Raw genomic sequence first — 24,081 nt, 5'->3', positions numbered from 1 at the left:
CGGCTACACAAAAAATTTTATCGCGAATCATAGATCGTTTAAAGTAGATTTAACGTTGGCGAGAAGTGCGATGCGTCCGATCGGAGTGTATCGGAGCGCACGACGTGCGACGTTTGATTCGTTCGGCGCGACTCAAGTTCAGTTTTTTCGAAGCCTCGTGTTCATCTCGCCTTCGCGCGTCCAGTAGGTCCCCTATAAATACCAGAAATGCGCGCGTTTGCCCCGAAGGCGTTTTCGGCCGAAGAGTCCGGAGGACGGAGCAACCGTAAAGGTCTGGCACGCTAATTTATAGCCGACCGCCGCAATACCGGTAATCTAATTAGTTTAATGACCAAAAAATATTTCCCGAGTCTTTCTTAATCCGGAGACAGGTAGCGTCGACTTGGTCTAAACCTAAACTCAGCGAACGCGTTCGATGTCAAAGCTTATCCGCGAAAGTATATGTGCCTCGTGAAAGTTCTTTCGGCTTCTAAACGGACGAAAAGGAAACTTGTCAGTCTGATACGATTCACGTGTCATTTCGGCGATAATATTTTGCGACACGCCACAAAAGAAAGTTTTTAACCCTAGAATATTAATCATATATTAGTTTGCCAAAATTGTATGTTTTGAGAAAATATCGCGCGATCGCGATATACTACGATATACATGCCAAGCATTTTTTCTAACAACTTTTGTGCTATTTCTAATTAAATTTTTTTTGAAATAAAGTGTTGAAAAATTTCGAAAAAATATTAAAAATTATTAGCGCACATTTTTAATAACAATTTAATAACATTTTACGTGACACTTGACAATAATAACACAAATTTTATTTGTTTTTATGTTTTACAAATTAAATATATAAACTTTATGCTAGGGAAAGAAGCTATATACGCTTATTGTTAGACGAATGATAAAAGTTAACGCTTTGAGCTCGGAGTTAAGCCACCGTAAATACAAGGAAAGGTGGAAAAATTAATATAAAAGATACGTATTTAAATTTTGGTTGCAATTATCGTTAAGACTTGATTGTTCGGATAAACGATAGGTATACTTTGGGCGGATACAGTCGAGCGGGTTGTTTGAAAGAGCATACGCGCGTACACACGCACTCTGGTGAGTCAAGTGCGGTTACAATGTCGCGCGACAGTAGGCCTCTCTCGATCCGTCCTATACCTTGACCGGTTGTTTCGTTATTGTCATTTAGCTCGCGCGGGTTGTTTCGCAAGGCGTTTTTGCTCGCGTGTCCGAAATTCCGCGCACCCTGCTTCGCCGTCGCGTCGTCGCGAAGACCGACCGGCACGCGAAGCCAGATGCGTCATCGCGAAACGGATAATTACGTCGCAGTCGATAAAGGGTGACCGCTTCCTCGAAACCTCCAATCATATTGTCGTCGCGTACCGTGGACTTGTCAAAGGCGAGAGCGTAAGGAAAGCACCGGATGTGCGAGAGCCGACGTTCTTCTTACCGTCTTCGTACCGTCGTCGATATACGCCGCGCCGCGCACTCGTCACGTTGTCACATTTTGTCGATCCTCTCAATTGGCGACGACGACTACACGCCGATATAATACACTCCTTTCGGGAGGAACTTGACGAGCGCACCTGTGAGAGGTGTCCTGTGTCAAGTTCCTTCCGTTCTTTCGCGTCCGAGACAAGCCGACGCGAGACACACGAAGACACGAGTTTCCACTTGGGACTCGCTTTACTTTATTGGGAGCGCGATTGCAAAGAAAGCGCGTTACAACGTATACGCGTATATGCCAATCTCGCGTAATTAGCCGAATACGCGTGTTTTAATTACCGCCCGCACGGAAGAGAGGGTCGCGCTGCGTCAATTGCGATGGGTATTAACGACCGGGAAACTGTGGTTGCGCGAACGCGCGAGCGCGTGTTGCGACTCGCCAAGAGAGGCGCATAAAAAAGAAACTATTATACGAGCGCGAAATCGCGTGTGAACGTGCCGTCGCTTCGCGGACGCCGTTCGCGGACGCCGCGTCGCCGTCGCCGTCGTCGAGGAGAGCTCGATTAAATCTGCAGGAGAATCGCAACGCCTGCCAAGGTCCACTTGGTGGGCTTGTCGCGGGTCTTCAAATTGAACGTCCAGACGTACGTAGGACCGCGCGTTCTGGTTCTGTAGACCGGACATTCGTACGCGTTCTTCGTCTCCTGCTTGTCCTGCGTGATCGCTTTCACGAACACGACCGGCATCGGAAACAATAGCTCCTTCAATCGCGAATCCGCGATGACGCCGCTCGCGACCTCCCATCGCGCACCCTCCATGTACAAACCATTGACGTAGACGCCCTCGCGCGGCGGCACCCTGATCAGCAAAGCTCGTATTATTATCGCGTTTATCTCCACTGTTAACCCTTTCGAGGACACGTATCGCATTTATTATATCGAACATTTTGGTAACCCGTTGTTTGCTTTACGATTTACTAATACGCGTGAAAGCAATTTAGGGTACGTGCGATAAAAGTCAAAAAGTTGTTTGAAATTTGGAATAATCGAAAAATGATGCCCGTCCTGAAAGGGTTAATCTCACGTCGCCGCGAGTGCCGAGTCTCTCTTACGTAAGTTCCTCTTTCTGCTTTCTGGTTACGTCGCAATGCAGGCACATTTTGTCCAAGGGCCACTCGTTTTTACGGGCGGTTTGCTGCATGATGGCGGTAAGTAAGGACTGCGGATTGAAAAAACCACCCAGCCAGATCGACGATGGCAACTGTCGAAAGATGCGCACCGCGAGAAATTATAGAGTGACCACAGTCGAGAAAGAAAGGAAGTCAAATTTTAACGCAAAGTAAATGACTAACGTTTGTCAAGTCACTTTCTTCGATACTTGGAGCGTGACAAAATTTAAATTCTCTTTCCCACGCTTGAGAGCAAAGTATACGCTGACCCAATCTAATTTCTCTTTGTAGCATTTTATCTCCTCGCATTATCGCGTGTTCGCGGATTGCAATATTTTTTTACTCACATTAAAATCTACCGTCCAATTCGATAGTTCGGTTATTCGATTGAACAGGTCCGCGAACCAACTCGACAATCCGAGAGTGGAGGGATAGGCGCACTTGGCCCAGGATGGTGGTACAGACTCCATGAACAGGTGATTTTGCAGATCTTCCATATCCGCGCTGATCGTAAGCTCGCCCTGAGAAATGGATCTTTAGATTTCTCGCGCCACTATTCGATAATAATTTTATCACGCTACTCACTTTCAAACCGAGATCCAGTTCTCCCAGAGATCTTTTTAATTCCTTGCATAGCGCGTTCATATGTTCGCATTCTTGGAGAGCGACTATAACGAAAGGAGTACGATCTTCCGTCTAGAAAATTAAATTACCCATTTGTTTTATTTATTACCGTAAAAAGTAAAGCTGTTGACGTTTTGCCGTGTGAAGACAACGTATGCGACAAAGAGAGATAAGACGGAATTGAAATTCGCTCGTCTGCAGTAGCGATAAATCAAGCCAAGGCTTAAAACGTAAAGGCCGATATCAAAGAAAGTATACGTATTAGGAACAATTGCGACACTCTTGTGTTAAATGTGACTCTGCGATATAGTCCAATGATGTAATTGACAGTTATTATTACATCGTAATTTTGTCGCAGTTTGAATATATAATTGTTATAACGATTTTATAATTATAATGATTGCTAGATCTGTTATCCGTAGAATATTTTAATATCACGTTTACTCCGATGTCTCTTAGCCTTAAAATTTAGTAATTTTAATAGATTATTATTTTTATAACGGTAATTTGGATATCCAATAATGGTCCGACATTAACCTTGCTCGTCAATTCTTGTATATTAAACTCCTCGGGAAGCTTGTCCAGTATATCCTCTATTATAGTTTTCACCTTGTCCTCTTTCGATAACACTCCGGCTGCTGTGTCGACGCTGTCCCGCGGTTGCATCCCCCAGATTGTTTTAAACAAGTTCTCCGCCGTGCTTGTGAGGAACCCTGTACAAACAAGTTTGAGCGAAAATTCGTTGCGTTTCAACGCGAACGTAAATCAAGGAAGAGTGACGGATGAACGATCAAATTAATTGAGAAATCTCACCAATCTCCGCGTTCGAGTGAAGTCCGTATAAAACAGGGCTCTCCGGCGGCAAATAATCTTCCACGTACCGATGATAGCCCGCATAATCGGTACTGGGTGGCACCGGAAAACCCGGAGCGAGATATAATTCACCTTCGACCAGCTCCGGTTGCAAGTACTCTAGGAGATATGTTCGACATAGTCTTCTGTCCCAATCGTCGGTTATATGACCGCCATACATGATTTCGCCGAATAAATAGCGCAAATCTTCCCAAGGTACTTTAGTATTGCCCTCGAGATAATTCAACAATACCGATGCACTGATGGTCAAGTCGCCAACATTGAAGGGATACAACTACGTGTTGGGGATGTTAACAAGATTTAGTAATAGAACTGTGGAAAATAAATATTTATTAAGAGGCACGATGTGGCCTTGTTCTTGACGTATGTAACTTGAAATATGTTTTCATATACTTGAAACTTTCTTATCTAATTGTAAGCTTTATAATTTTTATGTAAAATTAATATATTTTATATTAGTTTGAACTTTTAAAACTTTCTATGGCATATGTCTAAAAGCGTAGAATTTTGTCGCAAATTACAGATGATCTGAAATAAATTTAAAAATGCCGAGTCGAGAATTTGCAAAATTTTAAAATGCCAACCCTGTTCCATCCTTGTGCCCCGAATTTTCTACGCTCTGCCACAGCAGCGTGATAATAACAGAGGGTGAAGAGAATAGCTTTGAACTCGGTCTCCTTGGCGCAAGATTCCAATGTATCCTGGTTAAAGTTGTCCAAGGCTTTGTGAATGTTGGCGCGCATACCCGTTGGCGGTTCGTTGATGATTTTTATGGCCGATTCTAGTATGCCCTGTCGTTTTGATTGTATCAAAATAGAATACAAAACGTTGTTGGGAAAATTTGATAAAATCATTGTGAAGAACAAACTCAGAAAAGTGCAACACAGGTTCAGGTAATATATACATATATAGTCTGTGTATTTAACATTTTTATTATTTCGAATAAATTGTGAATAAAAAAAGTCGTCTTTTTTGGGCAATCTTAGTCTGGCGTATTTGAGGGGTTTTGCTTTTACTTGTGGTATTATTGACTCGTGAGGGTCAGGGCTTGGTTCTGCGCTAATATAGAGCCGATAATTTTCGTGCGGCTCTTCGGACAGTTGTTCTATCTTCTTTTCCAGATTTGGCAACCAGTTCCTCACTAGATGAACATTCTGGAGTATAACCCAGTGGCCTTCGCGCGCTGAAATTTCTATCGTTTCCTCCGCGATAGGTTCTTGACCTTGTCCTAACGATATATTGTGAAAATTTTGCGCGTCGAATGTAAAGCCGAGCTGTTTACCAAGTTTTTCGACATCCTATACGTGAAAGCATTATTCCGTTTTTAATTTGTTGTTAATCGCTTAGTGATGTTCAAGTTCAAAACTGTGTATCGTTACATCGGGCAATATTAAATCCATTTTATAAACTGAATACTTGAATATGCGATTAAAATTAAATCTCTAACGTTTTTTCAAAGGAAACGTACCTTTAGAGGATCAACTCCTGGAGACAGAATAAAAAATACCGGCGTGCTCGCGCTCGTTTCTTCGTAAGATTTTTCAAAAGGTTGCATTCGAAACTGTATAAATTTTGCTCCCAATTTCTCTTCCACGAAGTACCTATGTTCGTCAGAAATATGTCAATGGTTGAAGAATTAGAGGGAAGTAAAAGAGTAAATCGCGGCAAAAATAGATGTTTGTTTCAAAAATCACATTCTAGCAAATTACCGTATAGCGTAAATCATTCGATCTAGTCTCACGCATCTCATTATGCAAAGTCTCTGAAAGGCCGTTTTATTTTTCCATTCCTGAGGAAATTTTTCTCTCTCAGGCGTTTCCGATTCGACGAATTTTCTCCACCTTTTCGCGGCCCCATCTATATCGCGGTCCAAATTACGAAAATTTTCCATTCCGCTCAGATACTTGATGCCGCCCCAGCTAACGTTACTCAGGAAATCCACCGGACTTGTGAGGTCCGATAAATAAGGGAATCGCAAGAGAAAGTCCACTTCAAATTGATCTATTTCTTTCATTTGTGCCAGAATCTACGTCGTATATAAAATATTTCTTGAAAATATTTGTATTATGTATGTAAATAATTGAAAAATATTGGATCATTTCATAAATAACAATCTTTCCTAGAATATATGGCAGCTCTTAATAAAGATTTACAAGAATTCGAAATGCAAAAAATAATCTCGAGACATTAAAGTTATACATAATGCAGACAGCTTAAGAGGTTGTTCTAATAGAAATTATCTAGAAAAAAATGTAATTGTAAAATATATAAGATATATCGTGCGAGAAAAGTAAACGCGACGAATTTCGTAAGATCCATTTTATGTATTTTCACAAAAGAATTGGAATCCTGTCGTCTGCTCGTATTATTTATGAGATGGCCCAGTACCTGAAGAGTCAGCTGGCACAAAAATATCAGCTTGTCGTTCTCAAACAATCCTCTGCTGGTATAGGTAAAAACCAAGTACGTAACACTATCGATCAAATTGGCGACGCGTTTACCGAGCACATCTACCGGCTCCGCAAATTTAATAGCGTTTTGAAAGACCGTGTTGAACGCCTTGAGAGAAAACTGATACAGCATGTTGATCTTGTTGAGATCGTTAAGAATGAAGTAGAGGAGGCTGGCTCTGGACGCCACCGGCCGGTAGGATTCTCGCGCCTCGTCTATCTTTGCGGCAGTCATCTTCGCCTCGATCGCCTTCGCCTCGATTTCGCTGGCAGTTTTCTTCGTAGTTTCAAGGTTCTCCACAAGAGCGACGTCGCTCAAGATATCGGGACCCGCTGTCGCCAATCTCAGTACGAGAGAAACAATTTAGAGTAATATATATATATATTTAGGGAAATGTTTAATTAAAAGAAATCTTTTTGTTTGCTCTTTCTTTCTACATTTTTTTCCTCGCGCTAGACTAATAAAATGTGAGACAAGCGAATAAATTTTCTTATCAAGTCGAATCGCGAATAAGACAATTAAAGTAAATAATTAAACAGTGCAAAATGATTGCATGTGCATATATTGAATTGAGAATTTGGCTTTTGAATAAAGTTCTTCGTAAAGTTAATCGGGGAGGGGGAGGGAGTGGTAAAGGAGAAACGTTGCGTTATTTCAAACATTCGCGTTTCTTTTTTTCTTTATTTACGTACCTATGCAACAGATCGTCTTCCAATAGTTTCAGCGTGATCTTGAACGTATTCTGCTGAGTCGTGAGTTCGGCTTTCCTCGACTCCAAATCAGGACGCTCCGCTTTCACGACGGCGCCTAATAGCTGTTCCTCTAAACCGTCTTTCGTAACCGTAAAATTGATGAGTGTAGTCTGAGCTTGCATCTCCGGCTTATAGTGAGGATTTGCCAGTTTTGTTTGTAAGATCAGACGGAAGCGCGGGTCGTAATCCACCTCTTTGTCTCCCACCTTGATCGCCCTTTGTTAGCGTCAATTTTGCAAGGTCAATTTGACGTCAAGTAGTCCATTTACTGACGAAAAAAAGAAAGAAAATATGCCAATGCGTACCTTCCCTTCTTTATTAAAACTCGGCCTAGGATTGGATCTAGAACGGCATCGACCGTTTCCATGATACTTTCCAGTAACACTATCTCTCCATTAGCAATTGCGTGTTCGATTTTGTCGAGATAATTCTTTTGAGTTAGACGTAGCACTATCAAATCCTCCCCATATTTGTTCTTGATCCATTTAATTCCTTGTAATTGTGGATCAATCATTAGTGGCCATCTGGACGAATTTGTGAGTATTGTGGCGTTCTCCGAGGACATTCTGTCTGTGGGTAAACCTACATAAAGATACGTTTAATTTTTAATTATAAACCAGCCGAAAAAATTTGCTTTGTCGATTGTACCATGAAATACTAATATCCTGCATCTATTAGTATATAATCGATATTACAATATACGATAGGGATTTTCGTTAAATGCGTCTCTTACCTTCGTTATTCCATTGGGCGATTTTTGCATCGTCAGTCATTAAAGACAACGGATCCAAGTCTGGCGTGTATGGTATTGGCACTTGCAAATTGTTGAGAAACGGTAACCAATATAAATTCATAAGATCCATTCTATATTTCTTCGTAAAACATCCCATGTAAGAAATGAATGCCGTGACGAGCAATACGTTTCCCGGTAAAGTAATTCCGGATTTCCTCAGTCTGTTTTGCCATATTATAAACGCGTTTAGAAACTGGCTCAGCACGTGTTACTGACATTATCTCGATAAAATAAACTCACGTTACATTAAAATGAAACTAATTGAATTAACAAATGTATAGAACAGTAGGTTCAAATAAATATATATATCGAGTAAATTATATATAAATAATAGAATAAACTGAATTAATTATTATAGAAAAGAGCCATACATATATCACACAATTTATATAATTAACTTGATATTTGTTTAACTGACCGTCGCTTTTGTTTATTCAAATAGGTTTTTTTTTCGAATTTACAGTTTTGTATTGAGGCAAACCTACGTACAGTTGTACGGTCTCAGCCCAACGAATATTTTCAGATGCGAGACCATTTATCAATCGATTTGCTAGATCTATAATGAATGCAGTCGCGTCCGCTTCGTCTTGACATTTTTGTTTCTCAGCTAAAGCCACGTTCATTTTTTCGCTCAGAATGTCCAACACTTTTTGAAGCTCCTGTGTATACGCAACGAAAAAGCATCGTTTCGTTCTGATAAAGTTACATAAAAAACAGAAGCGATAACGCTAATGCCTAGTATCCGAAGCAAACTTACCGCTAAACGGTTTCTCAGAGAATTCAATTTTTCCATAGCGACCCTCAATTCGGCGTTTGCCTGAGCAAGCGCTGCTCTCAAAGGCTTTACATTCTCATTGATGTAATGAAACACCATGATATTTTTCACCCAGCTACAAAGTCCCGCTGCCGCTTGCGATTTTGAATATACAAATTCCGGATCGAAATCTAATCATATACGTGTTATTTTAACATTATTTACTTTCTATAAAACATATTGTGATTTTTACTTGTTATGGTTTTCACATATACAGATATATTTCCATATCAGACATTTTATTTGACGAAATATCCGCGTTTATGCTAAATGTCAGACTTGACAATAAAATTACCTTTATTGTTGATATACGGTTGAATCGCCTTTACGACTTCCGGGTGTATGTTTTCTTTATCATAATTACGTAATTCTGACAGAAATCCATCAATAGATCCCATTATTACTCTGCAAGCTTTCCAAGTTCTGTCTTTCGGAATTTTTTCTCTCGGCGAAAATAGAACGAGCACAGCCTGAGCGACCATAAGCACGGCATCCGGCGGAGATCCGAAAGACTTCAATTCGGTCAAGTTGTTCTGCAAATAATGTAGACATTGTTCGCTCCATTCAACTGAAATATATTTCAATTTAGAACAAAGAGACATGTATTATGAAATGCCTCGGATTTGGCATTATACCTTCAAAATTTGTCTCGTGTTATTACATTAATTTTATTTTCATTTTTCTCGAAATTTATATCATGTAATTTAGTACGTTTGTATTTTCTACCGTTTAATTATAATACAATATGAATCACAAAGTCGAAAAGTTAACCTTATTCAAAGTATCGAGCGCAGCTTCGGCCTGTCTCACCGCTGGCTCCGCACGGGCCAAGTCTTCGTCACAACGTTTTTGATTTTCCAACACTACCTCCTTGATTTCCGCCACTTTTGCCTCTTCCCCAGTTGCTACAATTCCGTTGTGTCATTTCGACATCACTGTTCATAGTTCTCCAATATCTTATCAATATCTTACCAATAGCCTTTTCTGCCTCCGCTTTTGCATTTTCCGCACGTACTTCGGCCAATATCTTATCAGCTGTCTCATTCTTTTTCTTCAATTCGATCTCTTGAGCCGTTAGAATAATCTTTAATTTGTCAGCCTATACTTTGCGAAAAAATAATTTAGAGGATGGATATGTAAAATCTTTGCAATATGACACGACAAGCATATTTTGCTAATTGACTGCTATACCTATATTCGATCATTTCTATAATATGTTTGATCCGACGAGAGATAAACTATTAGACGCTACCTGAATGGCGCAGGACTCGAGTTTCACCAGTCCATCGGTGAGACGCGAGATCATCGCTTCCAAATCATGTGATTTTTCTGTTAACAACTTGGAGTATAAAGAGATTTGTTCAAGGAATGACTTGGGTGTCGTGTAGTTGTATCTTCTTTCATTTTGCAAATATATCGCGGATACATCGTTGACACTCGTGTGAACGAAAGACATGAAGAGCGACACGGAAGCTCGATATTCGGCTGGTAACTCTTTTAACTCCTGATATAAAGATAGATAATTGCGGATTAGTTAAAGTGTTCTTTAACAAAACAGAATAGAATAACATTTCAATTTGGCGTTATAAGAATAGTAACCAATGAATTATAGTTATCTTGAAATTCTTCAACATATTTCCAAAATCATATTAAGTTTTTTTTAATTTTAGCAAAAAATTAGTAACCAGAATAAATTAATAAAAAGATATATGTATATGTTTTACTTGAGATCTCTAATCGTGTTCAAATCAATTTTAATAATTTTGTAATTGTTGAGAGATATAGAGTTTGTGGAAAACGTTGTACCTCTAAAAACGTTGTCGACACAGACTCCAATGCTTTCTGCGGCCAGTCTTGAAACCAGTCGATCGCGGTGCAATTTACTATTGCGGGGAATTGTCTGGCCCTTTTTCGAAGGGTCGCTCCTACGGGAGAGAAGCACAGAACACACTTCAATTGTCTTCGTACGCGTTGGATAAAAAATTTCCAGCAATTCTCTTTGGTTTCAATTAATCCGGTTTGTTTAACCTGCGTGATGGATAACGATAGCATATGATAATATAGCGAATAATTAATACACGATCCCCCCATCTCTAAATATTTAAGAAATCGAGCATTCAGATTTTAACCCGGAACATAATGTAAAATAGAATATAACAAAATAGTGAAATGTTCTTCTGTGTAACTTTAGGTGCGCAAATAATACTTGAAATAACTAGATACCCCACTTCCGTACTATACCTGAATATAGAAATTATTCTGATATAGCACTGGGATAGCGATACGTGCATGTATTTTACCTCGTTGCGCACGGCATTAATGATGTTCTCCACTTCTTCATCGGTAAACAGTTCCGTGATTTCTCCCGTCGCTAACATATCGTTCACCACAACCAAGAATTTTTCTTCCGCGACTTGAGAATCGCTCATTAAAAATGTAACACCGATACCCTTCACGCCAGCTTTCAGGTATAACACGGCTAAATCAGCTTTTAACTCGTTTAAGGAGTACTCTTTGCGCAATTGTATTTGAAACACCTATAATACGACGTACGCGTCAACAAATTTCTTTTGATTTTAAACATGTCATTATAAATTTCTTTAACTACTTGTTAACTGTAACAACTAACGGGAAATAATTGACTCTTACTTTTATATATTTATTGCTTTCTTTATCGTTTATACTTAATTAATTATAATTGCTACTTGCGCTCGCTGTGATTTATAAAATATCTATACCTTTTTTGATTAATTTGAAAAGTTGATTGAAAAGTGATTGAAAAGTAAAATTTAAGCATTGTACTTATGACGCCTGATAAAACGATTTTACTTACCTCCAACGAGGACACGAAAGAAGCTAAACGTGATAAAGATTGTTTACCGCTCCCACCTACACCCACCAGAAGCGCATTGCCCCTCGGTGCCTCCAAAATTCTGTTAATACGACACACGTGATACACAGCATCTTCGAACAACACTAGATTCATCGCGGACACCTATATCGAAGGAGTAGTATGAATTCGAGTTATATTGTACGAATTGAACATAGACTGAAACATGAACATAGTCGGAACTATAAATAATTAGAATAGAAAAACTTTTATTTTATAACGAGCAATACCGTCCTGTTCGCCAAGTATCATTGAACACTCAATATGTATTAATCTCAAAATATGTAGAGTTTCATTGTATAACATATATATATACATATAAAACAGTGTTATAACTCAGAATTGAGATATAATTATTTAAAAAGAAATGTATAGAAAAGATAGGGGTATACATTATAAAATTAAATATATTATATGAAATGATAATATGTGATTGAGATAATACCAGCTCATTATAATTGAGCAAAGCTTCGTCGAGTAATTTTACAAGCTGGGTCCAATTTTTGACAGGCGCGTATTTGGGTTCGCCAATTCCTTCCGCGAAATGGCAATATATTAACGGTTGCTCCAAACTGATTTCAGTTTCGTCCAGCTCCTAAGGTCATTAATCAATCAAATAAATAATCAATGTATATAAACATATAGGTACATAAACGATCAGGATCAGATTAGGCATAATATTTAGGTTAAAAGAATGAAAAAATAAAAAACAAAAAATGGTAAATGTTTAAGTAAAATAAAGACATTAGCAAAAGTTGAACTTTGAAATTATATTATTTTAAATTATATTAATTGGCTGAGTATTATAAAATAGATTTGTGATGTGTTTTAGCAGATTAGCTAAATTTCCAAATATTCCAAATTTCTGTTCGTGACCACAATTTTTATTAAACTCTTTCTGTTAAACGTACGGGTATATTTTTGCGGAGTGCACTGAGCAGTAGCTGATCGAATATTCTCTGATCTTCAACGTTCACCAATTTATCTCGATACACTCTCATCGCTTCATGAGCGTAAAGCTTGATTATGTGACTCGGAAGTGGTAAAACGTCGCCACGGGCGAAAAGCATCCCCTACGCGTAATATCGGAACAGGATTATCGCCATTATTACACGGAAAATCACGTCGCTGTTAATGTCGTTAATGTAAAATTAATATTCTTTGCGATTCCAACCTGGAATATATTTGTTAAATCGCGTAAATTGAAAACATAATGAAACTTGATGACCGTCGGTAGAAAAGTTGCAGCGATTTTATCGTGAAGATATAATGCGGCGTCTATCAGAGGATCCGTGAATTTTTGCACCGCTGGATTAAACTTTTGCTGCGGATCGGTCACATGCTGATTGAGAATCTGACTGTATATCATTACGAGCGCCTCTTTTTGTGGAAAACTGAGAACAAGCACCAGAGAGAGATATGTCAATACAATGATGAGTACTTGCTTGTATTTCATGTGTGTGTGTGTGTGTGTGTGTGTGTGTGTGTGTGTGTGTGTGTGTGTGTGTGTGTGTGTGTGTGTGTGTGTGTGTGTGTGTGTGTGTGTGTGTGTGTATGAGAATAAACAAAAAATAATTTACCTAACTGCAAACACGGCAAAGTGTCTCTGCAAACGTGGGTCTATGGTAAAACTACCCGCAGTAGGATTCATGCAAGATACGTACTGCGTGTTATGAATCTCCTTCAAAGTTAATTTTGTTCTGTCATACCTGCATTATATTTTTAAAGTTTCTTACTTCATTGTGTCGTTATTTTTATACATTCCATGCAATTTAGTGACGAGAAATTCAAATGTGACAAATTAATTATTCACATTTTGGTTGTAGAATATTCAACGATCATAATGAATTATTCTACGCTAAGATGAACATTTAAATTAGTACTTTGATAGAAATTAATTTGCCACACTTTACACATTTAACTCTGTATATCAAAGTTATTACCAGTGATTGTAATCCATGTGTTGTCTAATGAGAGTATGAGGTTGTACAGTTCCATAAGTGTCCACTTCCGGCATATTCATGTCATCTATGAAATACACCAAGAGTTTCGTGCCTGGTGGACCATAATTACGCCCCGCTTTCTTTTCCAAATGTTTCTCGAGTACTTTCTGTAACATGTCTTTTCAACAAAAATGAAACCGATGTGGTTCGTCGTTAAGGTGAAAGCTATGGCGATTGTAATGTGATACAATTGACAATGATTCGTGAAGAACACAATTGATCGTTGTTTACCAGAAATAAGATGTTTTCATATGTAAATATAAATATATATATTATGCCTAACATTTTATTGTATTACATATAAAGCTCTACTAAAAATTGCAAAATGCAATATTTTCAATAAGAAGATATATTAACATGTTCAAAATTTTTCTCGATAAATTTTTCAATTTGTCTATTTTTCCGCAAACATAATAATTTTTTTTTTCCAAAATAAAATAATCTTCAGTAATTCTGCGATAATAATAAGTTATTATCTCGGAAACATATGAAAAGTTTATGAAAGTTGATCAAATCTATTCGAGTTTTAGAAACTTGAATTGTCTCCAGCTCGCTTATTCACCTGACGTAGTGTAGAAGTTAAAAGGAACATTTGCGATGCTGTAATTGTCCGGCAAACTTGCTAATCTGTCGGCCATAATAACGCTTTTTCCGGAGCCCGCACCGCCCACTAACATGATCGGAACGCGCTTCTTTATCAGCAAATCCATGAAAAAACGCAAGCGCACTGTTTCTCCAGTTGGCACCAAAGCGGACTATATTAAACGTTAAATATGTTATATAATATATATATTTGATATATGTGTGTAGAACATTTTTTTTGTTCTTATTCTTTCTTATTACTTGAACATTGTCGTAATTTAGTAGACATCTTAGTTTAGCATTTTATGTTCCTGCTTTGAAATAAATTAATAAACTAATAAAACTGGGAAAAAACCTGAAGCGGAATATCTGAGTCCAATTCAAACGAGACGACTTTTTCGGTCCAAGGTATCAATTTTTTCGTTTCTGGTTCTACGAAGTAACTAAAGACGGTTCCGCCCGATGGAAATTTGACAGTTTTGAATTCATTTTGCCACCATTTGCTAAATTCCTTTCGCCAATCTATCAACTGATCTTGAAACATTGCAGAACCAAACGCCCAAATGCAGGCGAATGCAAAATATAATTCATGCCTAAAATATTAATGTACAAATTTTGGAGAATATTTTATTTACCATTGATCATTGTAAAAGGTTGCGGAGAATATTAGAATAAAAAATTTTATTTATTAATGTTTGTCGATTACCATTCCTTCGGACAGTCCAGCGGTACGTTTTCTTTAGTCAGAAAGCAATCGAGTAAGTGACAAAGCATTTCTAAGTGACATATTTCCGGTAATGGCGCAATCTTCTTGAATTTTGCTTTCGTTACTTCCAGCAGAGGTGGAATGTACTTTTCGAAGAGTATCGACAAGTTAGCGCGTTCCGAATGATCTCTTGTTTCTATCCAGCTTGTTATGAATCTGCAGACAAACTTCTCCATTTAAATTCGGAAAGATAATTGAGACTATTAACAACGTAAATGAATCGTATATCAACGTATATCAACGTATTTATTGCTTACGGGCTCCAGCCTAAATCTTGTGGATTAATGTATAAAATTCCCGCTCTAGACACCGTTGCTGGCGTAGCCGTCCTGAAATAAAAACACATATACATCGAAAATGCGTAAGCAACGCTATTTGCAAATGAAATTTTTTTGCCATAAAATCCACATTTTATATTAACATTGTTATAGAACAAAGCAAAACTCCTAGTTTTGGTGTTTTGATCTTGTCTTTAAGTTTTGTCGATTGATTTCTTGAATAAACTTTCTTTCTATGATTAGATGACAAATGCAACAAATTTTAATATAATGCTTAAATTTTTATTATAATATACCTTTTAAGTAACTGAAAACATTTTTTATATTCAAAATTATTACAAAGGAAAAATTGTATAAAAAATAGTTGACTGCTGAGTGTTAACTAAGCGATCACCTTAAATTCGATATTTCGAAGAGGAGGCGCATATGTTTCGTTAACGCAATTCTTTCGTTACTCGCTAATGTCAAAACCTTGTTGTCATCCATCACGGTATTTAGAGATTCAATCCACATCGGATCGATGTCACCGTCAAACACGATCCACTTTGGACCGTCGCCGGCCATGTTGGCTTGCTCCCTCATTATCATGGAGAACAACCTGCAAAAGTAGCAATAAGAATAGAAAGTCGTGGCGAGCCTATTACGGAGCTTGGGCTAATATAAGCGCGCGTAGCGCGTTTGATCGCGCGCTGAAAATTGACGGGTGAGCTGTTTTCCGACCCGTCTTTCCATTCCCTCGTTGCCGGATTAATGACACCAAATAACTCGTCGTTGGTCACCGCCTTTGGGTTCAGATCATTGTAGTGCGGTTTGCGCTTTTGGTTTGAGTACGTTCGGTTAAGCGTTTTCCAGACTTCGGTCTTACCGGTCCCGGCGAGGCCGACGATAAAGACCGAGTGTCGAACGTGAAACAACTCCTCCAATTGTACCACCTGAAACGAACCGATGGAGAACTCTCTCTCTCTCTCTCTCTCTCTCTCTCTCTCTCTCTCTCTCTCTCTCTCTCTCTCTCTCTCTCTCTCTCTCTCTCTCTCTCTCTCTCTCTCTCTCTCTCTCTCTTTCTTTTTGCTCGCCAATTAACCATTCAAGGTGAACATTACATTGCATGTATAATGTACCTTGAGAGTAAACCCGTCCTCCGGTTGCAACTTTAAATCAAGAGCCGCAGCTTTGATCATTATTTCGAAATCTAGATCTCTCTTTCGCGGTACATCCAATGCAGGAAATAAATCTCCTAAGTAGTAAAACAAAATTGCATAGAGATTACATCAATGTATATAGAAAAAGTTATACACACATACTTAACTTATATATTCCGTCTTAAAATTTATCATCCTACTTTTGTTTACAGATTTTTTTAACTTATTTATAAAGTTACAACTTTATATATCGCAACAAAAATCGGGGAAACGAGTAATTTTTAAGTTATAAACGATTAAAAATGAAAAGAGAAAGATATTCTTAATAAATTGTTTTGTTGTTTGTACAATAATTGATGAAATTTTCTGAATAAAACGGTCGACATAAAATATGATACACTAATAAACTTTTTTTTCTTTGTGATGTTTTCGACGTACCTCACGCATACTCGCAATTTTAGTACCATTAATCCGCCTTTTACCTATTAATCCCATGAACACGGGCACGTCATCAGTCACGACTTTTGGCATATTAAAATCCCTTAGCGCTCTCATTAGCACTTGCTCCTCCGGCCTTTGCCTATCATCACGTTTCAACTTTCCGGCGACGACTAAAACGGACTTGATGGCTCTCAAACCCCAATCGTAGTGGTCTTGCTTGGATAAAAGCTCTCGACATAGCGTGTATAGGGTAATAAACTTCCTCGCCAGTAATCTCGCTTCTTGGAAGCCCTCGGCCACTAACATAATCTCGCAAATTAGTTCAAAATCGGGCACCACCATAGCGCAAGGCCTGTTGATTTATTCTGGATCAGTTACACGATATTAAACTCTCGATAATCCGTTTAATTCTTTTACCGAAATAATGTTTTCAAGTTTTCGGGTAATTCCGTTCTACCGGCGTAACCAGGATTCATCGTTATGAATATGCCAACTGTATCCACGATATTAAGCTCCTCCCCAAAGAATAAGAATTTCTTTTTTCGGTTTTTTACTCCGTCTAGAATACATTTTACTTGCACAGCCACGACCGACAATACCTCGACGGAAATTCTATTGAATTCGTCGAAGCAACCCCATGCTCCAGTTTGCGCTAGTCCCTTGTATATGTTGCCACACGACTATGGATATTCGAGCGGGAAACAATAAAAATTTGTGAATTTTATTTTTAATTTTTTTTTTTTAATATGTATATCTCTCAAATCAGAGATAACAGATATGATAATTTATTTACGTTATACGTTGTACACGTTGTGAACGAAAATATTATAAATATATTGTAAAATCTTTCTCTTTTTTTATGCTCGGTATGTTAAACACATTCAAAAAGACATAGACGTTAATGTTGCAAGAATAAAAATATATACAAGATGGTTAAAAGTCACAAAATAATAAAATTTGATGTTTCTAGCTGCTTATGTTTTGCTAAATATGTTACGATGTAACATGAAAACTTAAAAGTATTTTGGAAGAAGGAAACACAATTATAAAATATGTGGAAGGATTATATATAATATATATACATATCACTTTGTACGATATAGTTGATATTTATAAAAAATTAATAATAAAAAGAGTAGATTCATTTCACAAAAACATTCAGCAAAACGAAATCTTTTGAAACTGCACGTCCAAGAATCTCATATAAGAAACGGAGAGAGAGAGAGAGAGAGAGAGAGAGAGAGAGGGGGGGGGAGAGAAAAGGAATGTACTTTATAATCCATTTGTTCAGAACAGTTGAAGACATAAACCATTTGTCCAAGGGCTCTACCGAGGTCCTTGGTCGTCTCGGTTTTCCCCGTCCCCGCGGGCCCAGCCGGTGCTCCGCCCATTATCAGATGCAACGATTGCGTCAACGTAATGTAGCATCTGTCCGTCAACGGCGTAATTACCAGCCGTGGCACGTTACCCAGGTACTCGTAAGCGTATATGAAACACGCGTCGCAAATGTTGGCGAAGCAATCTCCTGATTTGTCGTCCCACCTACGAGGCGAAACAATCTCTTTCAATTTTCTTTTTTCCTACACCTGCGCAACAAGATTAGTGTCTACGGCATCGGAACGGGAATGAAATACCGGGATAGAAATTCAATACGGTGTTGTATTACGATAATCTTATTTTTGAAACTGATTCATCAACATATTAATGTTAGTCTCTATATTTGCAAATTTTACTTGTACGTTTTTTGGATAATTGGAGAAAGAATTCTTTTAAATCGTCACTTTTTTATTGATATGAATTCAAGTATAGAACGCGCTGTTATACATATACATGTAATAGAAATTTTCGATCAACGAACAATTTTTTTTTTTTCAAGTTTCTCAATACGTCACACGCGATTACTTTTCTAAATAATAAAGAGATTATTTAAAAAATCACCTATGTTTTAACTGCGATTGCCATGCAAAGCTAGAAGAGTTCTCTGCTTTGATAGATATTAATTTTCCGACCACGTCACGCGCGTGCACATCGATGGTGCAAATAGTCATGATCTTCTGCCGATCGTTCTCGCTCAACTCGCTGCGCAAGATTGCAATCAGAGTGTTCAGCTGGCCGATTTGTTTTTTTTGATAATCCTTGAGCGCGTTCTCAAATCCCTCCTCGAGTCTCGCAAATGCCATATTTACCTCGGAGGCCCACCAGATTTGCGTGCCGCATAGAGCTGGCTGTGCCTCGTAATCTGAAATCCAAAGTTCGCGGGGCTTCTCGTCATACGAGGCAACAGCCTGACTAAAACGATATCTCACGCTTTTTCTCATTGCCTCCGTGACGCGATTCAACCAGATCTCAACCTGTGAATCACACGGTCATCTCGATTACGCACAGGAGTAATTACCGCGGATAGTAGCATAGCGCACTGCCATCAAGTTGTAAGTATAAGGAAAATTGTAGAGCATACCAAACATACGTTTATCATTGTTATTATTTAGCAAAAACGTACTAGTCGGTTATGAGCTTTATGACTGTTATGGCTCAATATGATATTTATACGTTATTGTATATGTATGTGCTGTTACATATCATATGTATCTTATTAAGTCAGAGTCTCATTTTGTAGAATTGAGTAACTTAATACCTTCCCCGTGCAGTCGCATGTCCCATGCATGGCCATTTCCTCGCCATCCTTCGCTATCATCCTATTAGCGTGTTTCGTCGGTTTTTCTTCTTCAATTTTCCATTCAAGTTTTGCCAACGAGTCGTACAATTTGGACAAATGCTTGCATACCATTTCGGGATTGTTTCCTATTGCAATAAAATGTGTAGGTTTCCGCAAAATAAATTTCTTATCGTGAGAGAGAGAGAGAGAGAGAGAGAGAGAGAGAGAGGAGAGAGATTACCGTTACTTAATATGTCGAGTAGATCTGCGGACGAGATGAAATAAAAACGTGGATAAACTAATCTTTTTGTCTCCAGGTAATCGGATAATGCTTTTTCACAAATATTTAATTGTCTCTCTAATTCCTCGAGTCGATCTAAAAGTTTCGGTTTATTTGTTGACTTCACTATATTTAGATTGCTCAGCATTTCCTTCAACAAATCCTTGATAGAAAATCCGAAAACATTCAATTAGTAATCATAAAATTATATAAATTATTAAAATTAAGTCAGAAAAATGCAGATGCAATTGTTCTAAAAATTATTGATTTTCAATATAATTTCCAATAAAATTTCTTTACTACAAAAAATTCTTAATATTATGTTTGTCAGATTTCTCAAAATTACTTTAAAATCCTTGTCTATCTTCTCGAAACGCTTTGATTCCTCTGGCAATTGGCTTCTTATATCTTCCGATCCAATAAAAATGCTCTCGAGATGCATCCAAGCTCGCTGGACTTGAAACCAGGCGTTGATTGTAGCATCTGCAGTGTTAAGCTTTTGTTGCCAATCTATCACTTCATCGAGAAAGTAGGCAACGTATTTGGAGTCCAACATATTTTGTAATTGTACCTGCGATAACAATCTTTTCTCTGTCCCATTTCAGAATCAGAAATTCGAATGAAATACGTACCTGATTTTCTTCCAACATTTCGATCGTTTCTTCACTTATATTTAACACGTTGAGTTTAGTGCGTTCGTGCGTCTCTTTACCAAATTCAAGAATATCCCATGTATTATGCAACTCTTTGAGGACCTTCTCCATGCTCATTTCTTTAACTGCCTTGTCCACCATGTCTTTAACTTCCTCTTCGAATTTATGAAGCTCCAATTTCAATAAATCTTCTAAAGTGGTTTTATCGTCCATAGTAAATTTCACCTATATAATATTCAATATATATTATTTTTTGTCATACGTTTATTGATTTATATAGAGATTTTTATAACTTTTGTTATCAATTAAAATTCAAGTATTTTTTATCCAATTAATTTTTATATGAAAAATTTTTTAACGATTGATAAATTTATGTTAACGAGTATTTCAACGTATTGACATTGGAATAGTATTATTTACACACTCGGGTCTTAGCCATAAGTTCTCGCCAATGTCTATCTCTAATGGCGGGATTTTGTAGTTCTGAAACTGCTCTTAGCGATGACATCATATTTTTTACTTGCGCTTCTACGCGAGCGTATAAATCCCAAGCTCGTGCCTCTTTATCTAATTCTAAAATAATATGAATAATATAAAATACATTGGTTTTTTTACAGATCGTGTTGCGTGACACTTTTGATAATTAACATTTTGTGTGTGTGTGTGATTTTGAGAAACTCAGTTTCTCATTATCAAATGCACCAGTTATTTATCAATACAAAACTTACGTCTCAACTCCCGAATTAATTTTTTACACTCCTGTTCCATTCCCTCAACGTCTAACTTTTTCCAAAATGTTGTTTTCCATTCGTCTAGACTCGACGTAACGATATTAACATAATCCCAAAGATTCTTCAGAAGTCTTAATTCTTTTCTAGCGAGCTTGATTTGTTTAAATTCCGTTATCTGCTGTTCGAATATATTCGCTTGGTCATGCAATGCCTTTAATTCCTTTTCAAACTCCAGAATTTCTTCGTTTATCTTGTCCAATTTTTCGTACACGTTTATACAATCGAAACTATTGATTGATTGCGATTGAAACATAAGTTGTACTTAAATAATTACGAAATCGAAAATTTGCATAGGCAAACTCAAAATTTTTTTTTCAAAGGAATCATAGATTTTTATCTCATATATATGGTTTTTAATAACTTTATTTATTATTTAAATAATATATTGCTGCTGCTGCTGCTGCTTTACCTGAATACGATGTTCTCGCGGAATTGCGCTAGATACTGCTGTTGCTTGAACTCATAATAATTGAGACGTTTCTTCAGCAAGTCGATTTGTCGTGCCATTAGAGGATTCACAAACTGTTTCACTTGCGCTGCCCATTTTTTGACCGTTGCCCATTGCTCCGGTAAGTCCGTTAGCCAGTTATACGTTTCTTCACCGAATTTTACTTGGTATTGTTTAAGGAGATCTATAATCGCCTGTGATCGAATAAATGAATTATTATTAGATGTTCCGTTTTATATAAATTATTACAAGTAAGATATACACAGTGTATTTATTTATAATTTATATGATATTAAAAACAGAACAGAGTTACACTACTTTTTGTATATTTTTTACTTTTATTACCTTGATAGGTTCCCACATATCGTCGATTTGGTACTGTCGATCTCGCACTTCCTTTAAATAATATATAGTATTTAACAAATCCTCATAATCATCCGGTGCGATTGGCTGGGTAAATTTCTTTAAAGCATTTGTCAAGAATTCGCTAAGATTTCTAAGTCTGTGATATATAAAATAACTAAAATTAACTATTGTGATTCGATATTATGCAATATAAATTAATCTATAGATATATAAGATTTTAAAAAATATATAAGGCACGCGTACGATTATATAGTGTATATGTAACAACGAATATACGTACTCGCTGTTAACGTGATCTACCAGATGTGTCTTGAATAAATTAGTCCACTTGCAGATCGTGTTTAATAGAGTTTGTTTCAAGGCTCTTACATCTAGCCGTAGCCAACGCAAGAAAATCTTTTCATTCTCAAATTCGTCGCATTTTTTATAAAGTTCCATAAAGTAATCAATTTCTCTTTTAAAATCAGCCAGTCCTGGCTTTCTCTCTTTTAGATATTCCGACAAATTTTCTTGCGCCACCATTTCTTTTTCTTCATCCGTGAGCGCACGGCCGAAACGTAAAAACAGGTTCAAGTATTGTTGTCTGTCATCAAGCCATAACCAGGAAAATGGTTCGAAAATCTATAATTCGAGGAGTATTGGTTTTCACAAAGCATCAAATGTAGAAAAGCCGTGAAGCTGGCGTATCATTTTGTAAAAACTTATCATCAAGTATTGAGAGAGTTCTGACTTTATTTTTAATAGTTTTAGTTTTATATGGCTCTCTATGGACAAATAGTTCGGGTTATTAAAGCACAAAAAATGCTTCCGGACAAACAAATGCCAGATTCACGCTGCGTCTCACATTGTCCTACGGAAATTATCTCATAGTATTTAGTGCTACATTTCAAAAGATTTATAATTCTAGATAAGTTCTGCAAAGAAGTTATTATTGGACCATAAATATTATTTTTTTTTATGAACAAAATTTACGATTAAAAATAAGATTACTACAAAGTTGTTTAAAGATCTTACGACGATATATTCCTGTGCTTGCACCAAACCTAGCTTGATTCGATTACACGTTTCCTCGAGCATGAAAATGATGTTCTCTTCTTCCGCTAAGTCGGCCTTGAAGAATTATATTGTGGTTAATGACGGAAGAATCGTAATATATGAGAGTGACAAAAAAAAAAGACCAGGCTTTATTAAGATGAAGTTCAAATTAGCTGAAAAATTAAGTTTTGTTATTTATTAGCATTTCTGTAGCGCAATTTATAATCTCCTCTTTTTGATTAATATCGTTTCAACATAAATAATTAAGAAAGAATTATTTTATTTTTCAACGCGCAAAGTATGGTCGATAAGTGCGCCTATTATTGAGCACCCTATATACAACGACGTACTCCGTAGTGCTTTCGTTCCGTTGCAATGTCAGGATCTACGCGTGGTATTAAAGTTCCCATTCTCATAATATCAAGCAGCAGACGCTCGTAAAATGCATAGAAGCCCTCGGGATCGTCCGGATCCACCGCAGGACGAAAGACAATGTAGGGTATCTCGAGTGACAGATGAATCTCGAAAAGAGGCGACACGTTACTTTCCGGATCAGTTTCATCCAGCAGATAACATATGCTGCGGCACATAGATACATATCGCGTGAAACAGTCGGATTTCATTAAATTAATTAGTGGTATCTAGAAAGTGATCAAATCAAAAAGAATTCTAAAAGCACGTTAATTTTTAATTTTTAGTTTTAACAATCTCCAGCATTTTCAGAATTCGAGGATTTAATATAGAAGAAATATTTTGCTTAAATACTTATTCGATTAAGTGTCATCGATTAATGGACAATGTAAATAATGTGATAGTATTAATAATCAATTAA

At 37.3% G+C, this 24,081-nt stretch overlaps 2 protein-coding genes and 1 long non-coding RNA gene across 12 annotated transcripts in view; 2 read left to right on the top strand and 1 right to left on the bottom strand.

Annotated features, from left to right (window-relative positions):
- The window catches only part of Dad1 (dolichyl-diphosphooligosaccharide--protein glycosyltransferase subunit), a 183,369-nt gene that overhangs the window by 9,265 nt on the left and 150,023 nt on the right, over positions 1-24,081 (top strand). The window lies entirely within an intron of this gene.
- LOC143907823 (uncharacterized) overlaps positions 1-24,081 on the top strand; it is a 42,301-nt gene that overhangs the window by 4,602 nt on the left and 13,618 nt on the right. The gene's annotated exons all lie outside the window — the stretch shown is intronic.
- LOC143907824 (dynein beta chain, ciliary) lies at positions 903-23,872 on the bottom strand. Its single transcript, XM_077424835.1, has 50 exons — positions 23,600-23,872; positions 23,229-23,324; positions 22,495-22,835; positions 22,194-22,350; positions 21,810-22,042; positions 21,338-21,627; positions 21,034-21,182; positions 20,589-20,834; positions 20,303-20,527; positions 19,918-20,119; positions 19,656-19,822; positions 18,959-19,371; positions 18,292-18,562; positions 17,438-17,700; positions 17,062-17,372; positions 16,559-16,674; positions 16,161-16,372; positions 15,835-16,038; positions 15,420-15,491; positions 15,103-15,318; positions 14,752-14,989; positions 14,377-14,569; positions 13,755-13,932; positions 13,392-13,520; positions 12,986-13,205; positions 12,723-12,884; positions 12,257-12,406; positions 11,755-11,916; positions 11,222-11,458; positions 10,728-10,949; positions 10,174-10,425; positions 9,894-10,020; positions 9,693-9,826; positions 9,217-9,454; positions 8,865-9,052; positions 8,597-8,766; positions 8,048-8,268; positions 7,620-7,896; positions 7,255-7,530; positions 6,500-6,905; positions 5,821-6,137; positions 5,580-5,712; positions 5,128-5,409; positions 4,696-4,902; positions 4,052-4,385; positions 3,776-3,951; positions 3,200-3,310; positions 2,962-3,135; positions 2,558-2,706; positions 903-2,304 (listed from the first exon to the last, which is right to left on the bottom strand). Exons 1-50 carry the CDS (start codon positions 23,870-23,872, stop codon positions 2,010-2,012), a joined length of 10,815 nt encoding a protein of 3,604 aa, XP_077280961.1. The 3' UTR covers positions 903-2,009.

The sequence above is a fragment of the Temnothorax americanus genome, unplaced genomic scaffold (genome assembly GCF_048541705.1).
Source record: "Temnothorax americanus isolate GAGA-0224 unplaced genomic scaffold, ASM4854170v1 Scaffold9, whole genome shotgun sequence".
NCBI classification, from domain to species: Eukaryota; Metazoa; Arthropoda; class Insecta; order Hymenoptera; family Formicidae; genus Temnothorax; species Temnothorax americanus.
The sequence above is the reverse complement of the archived record's forward strand: the minus strand, read 5'-3'. Positions and strand labels throughout refer to the sequence as shown.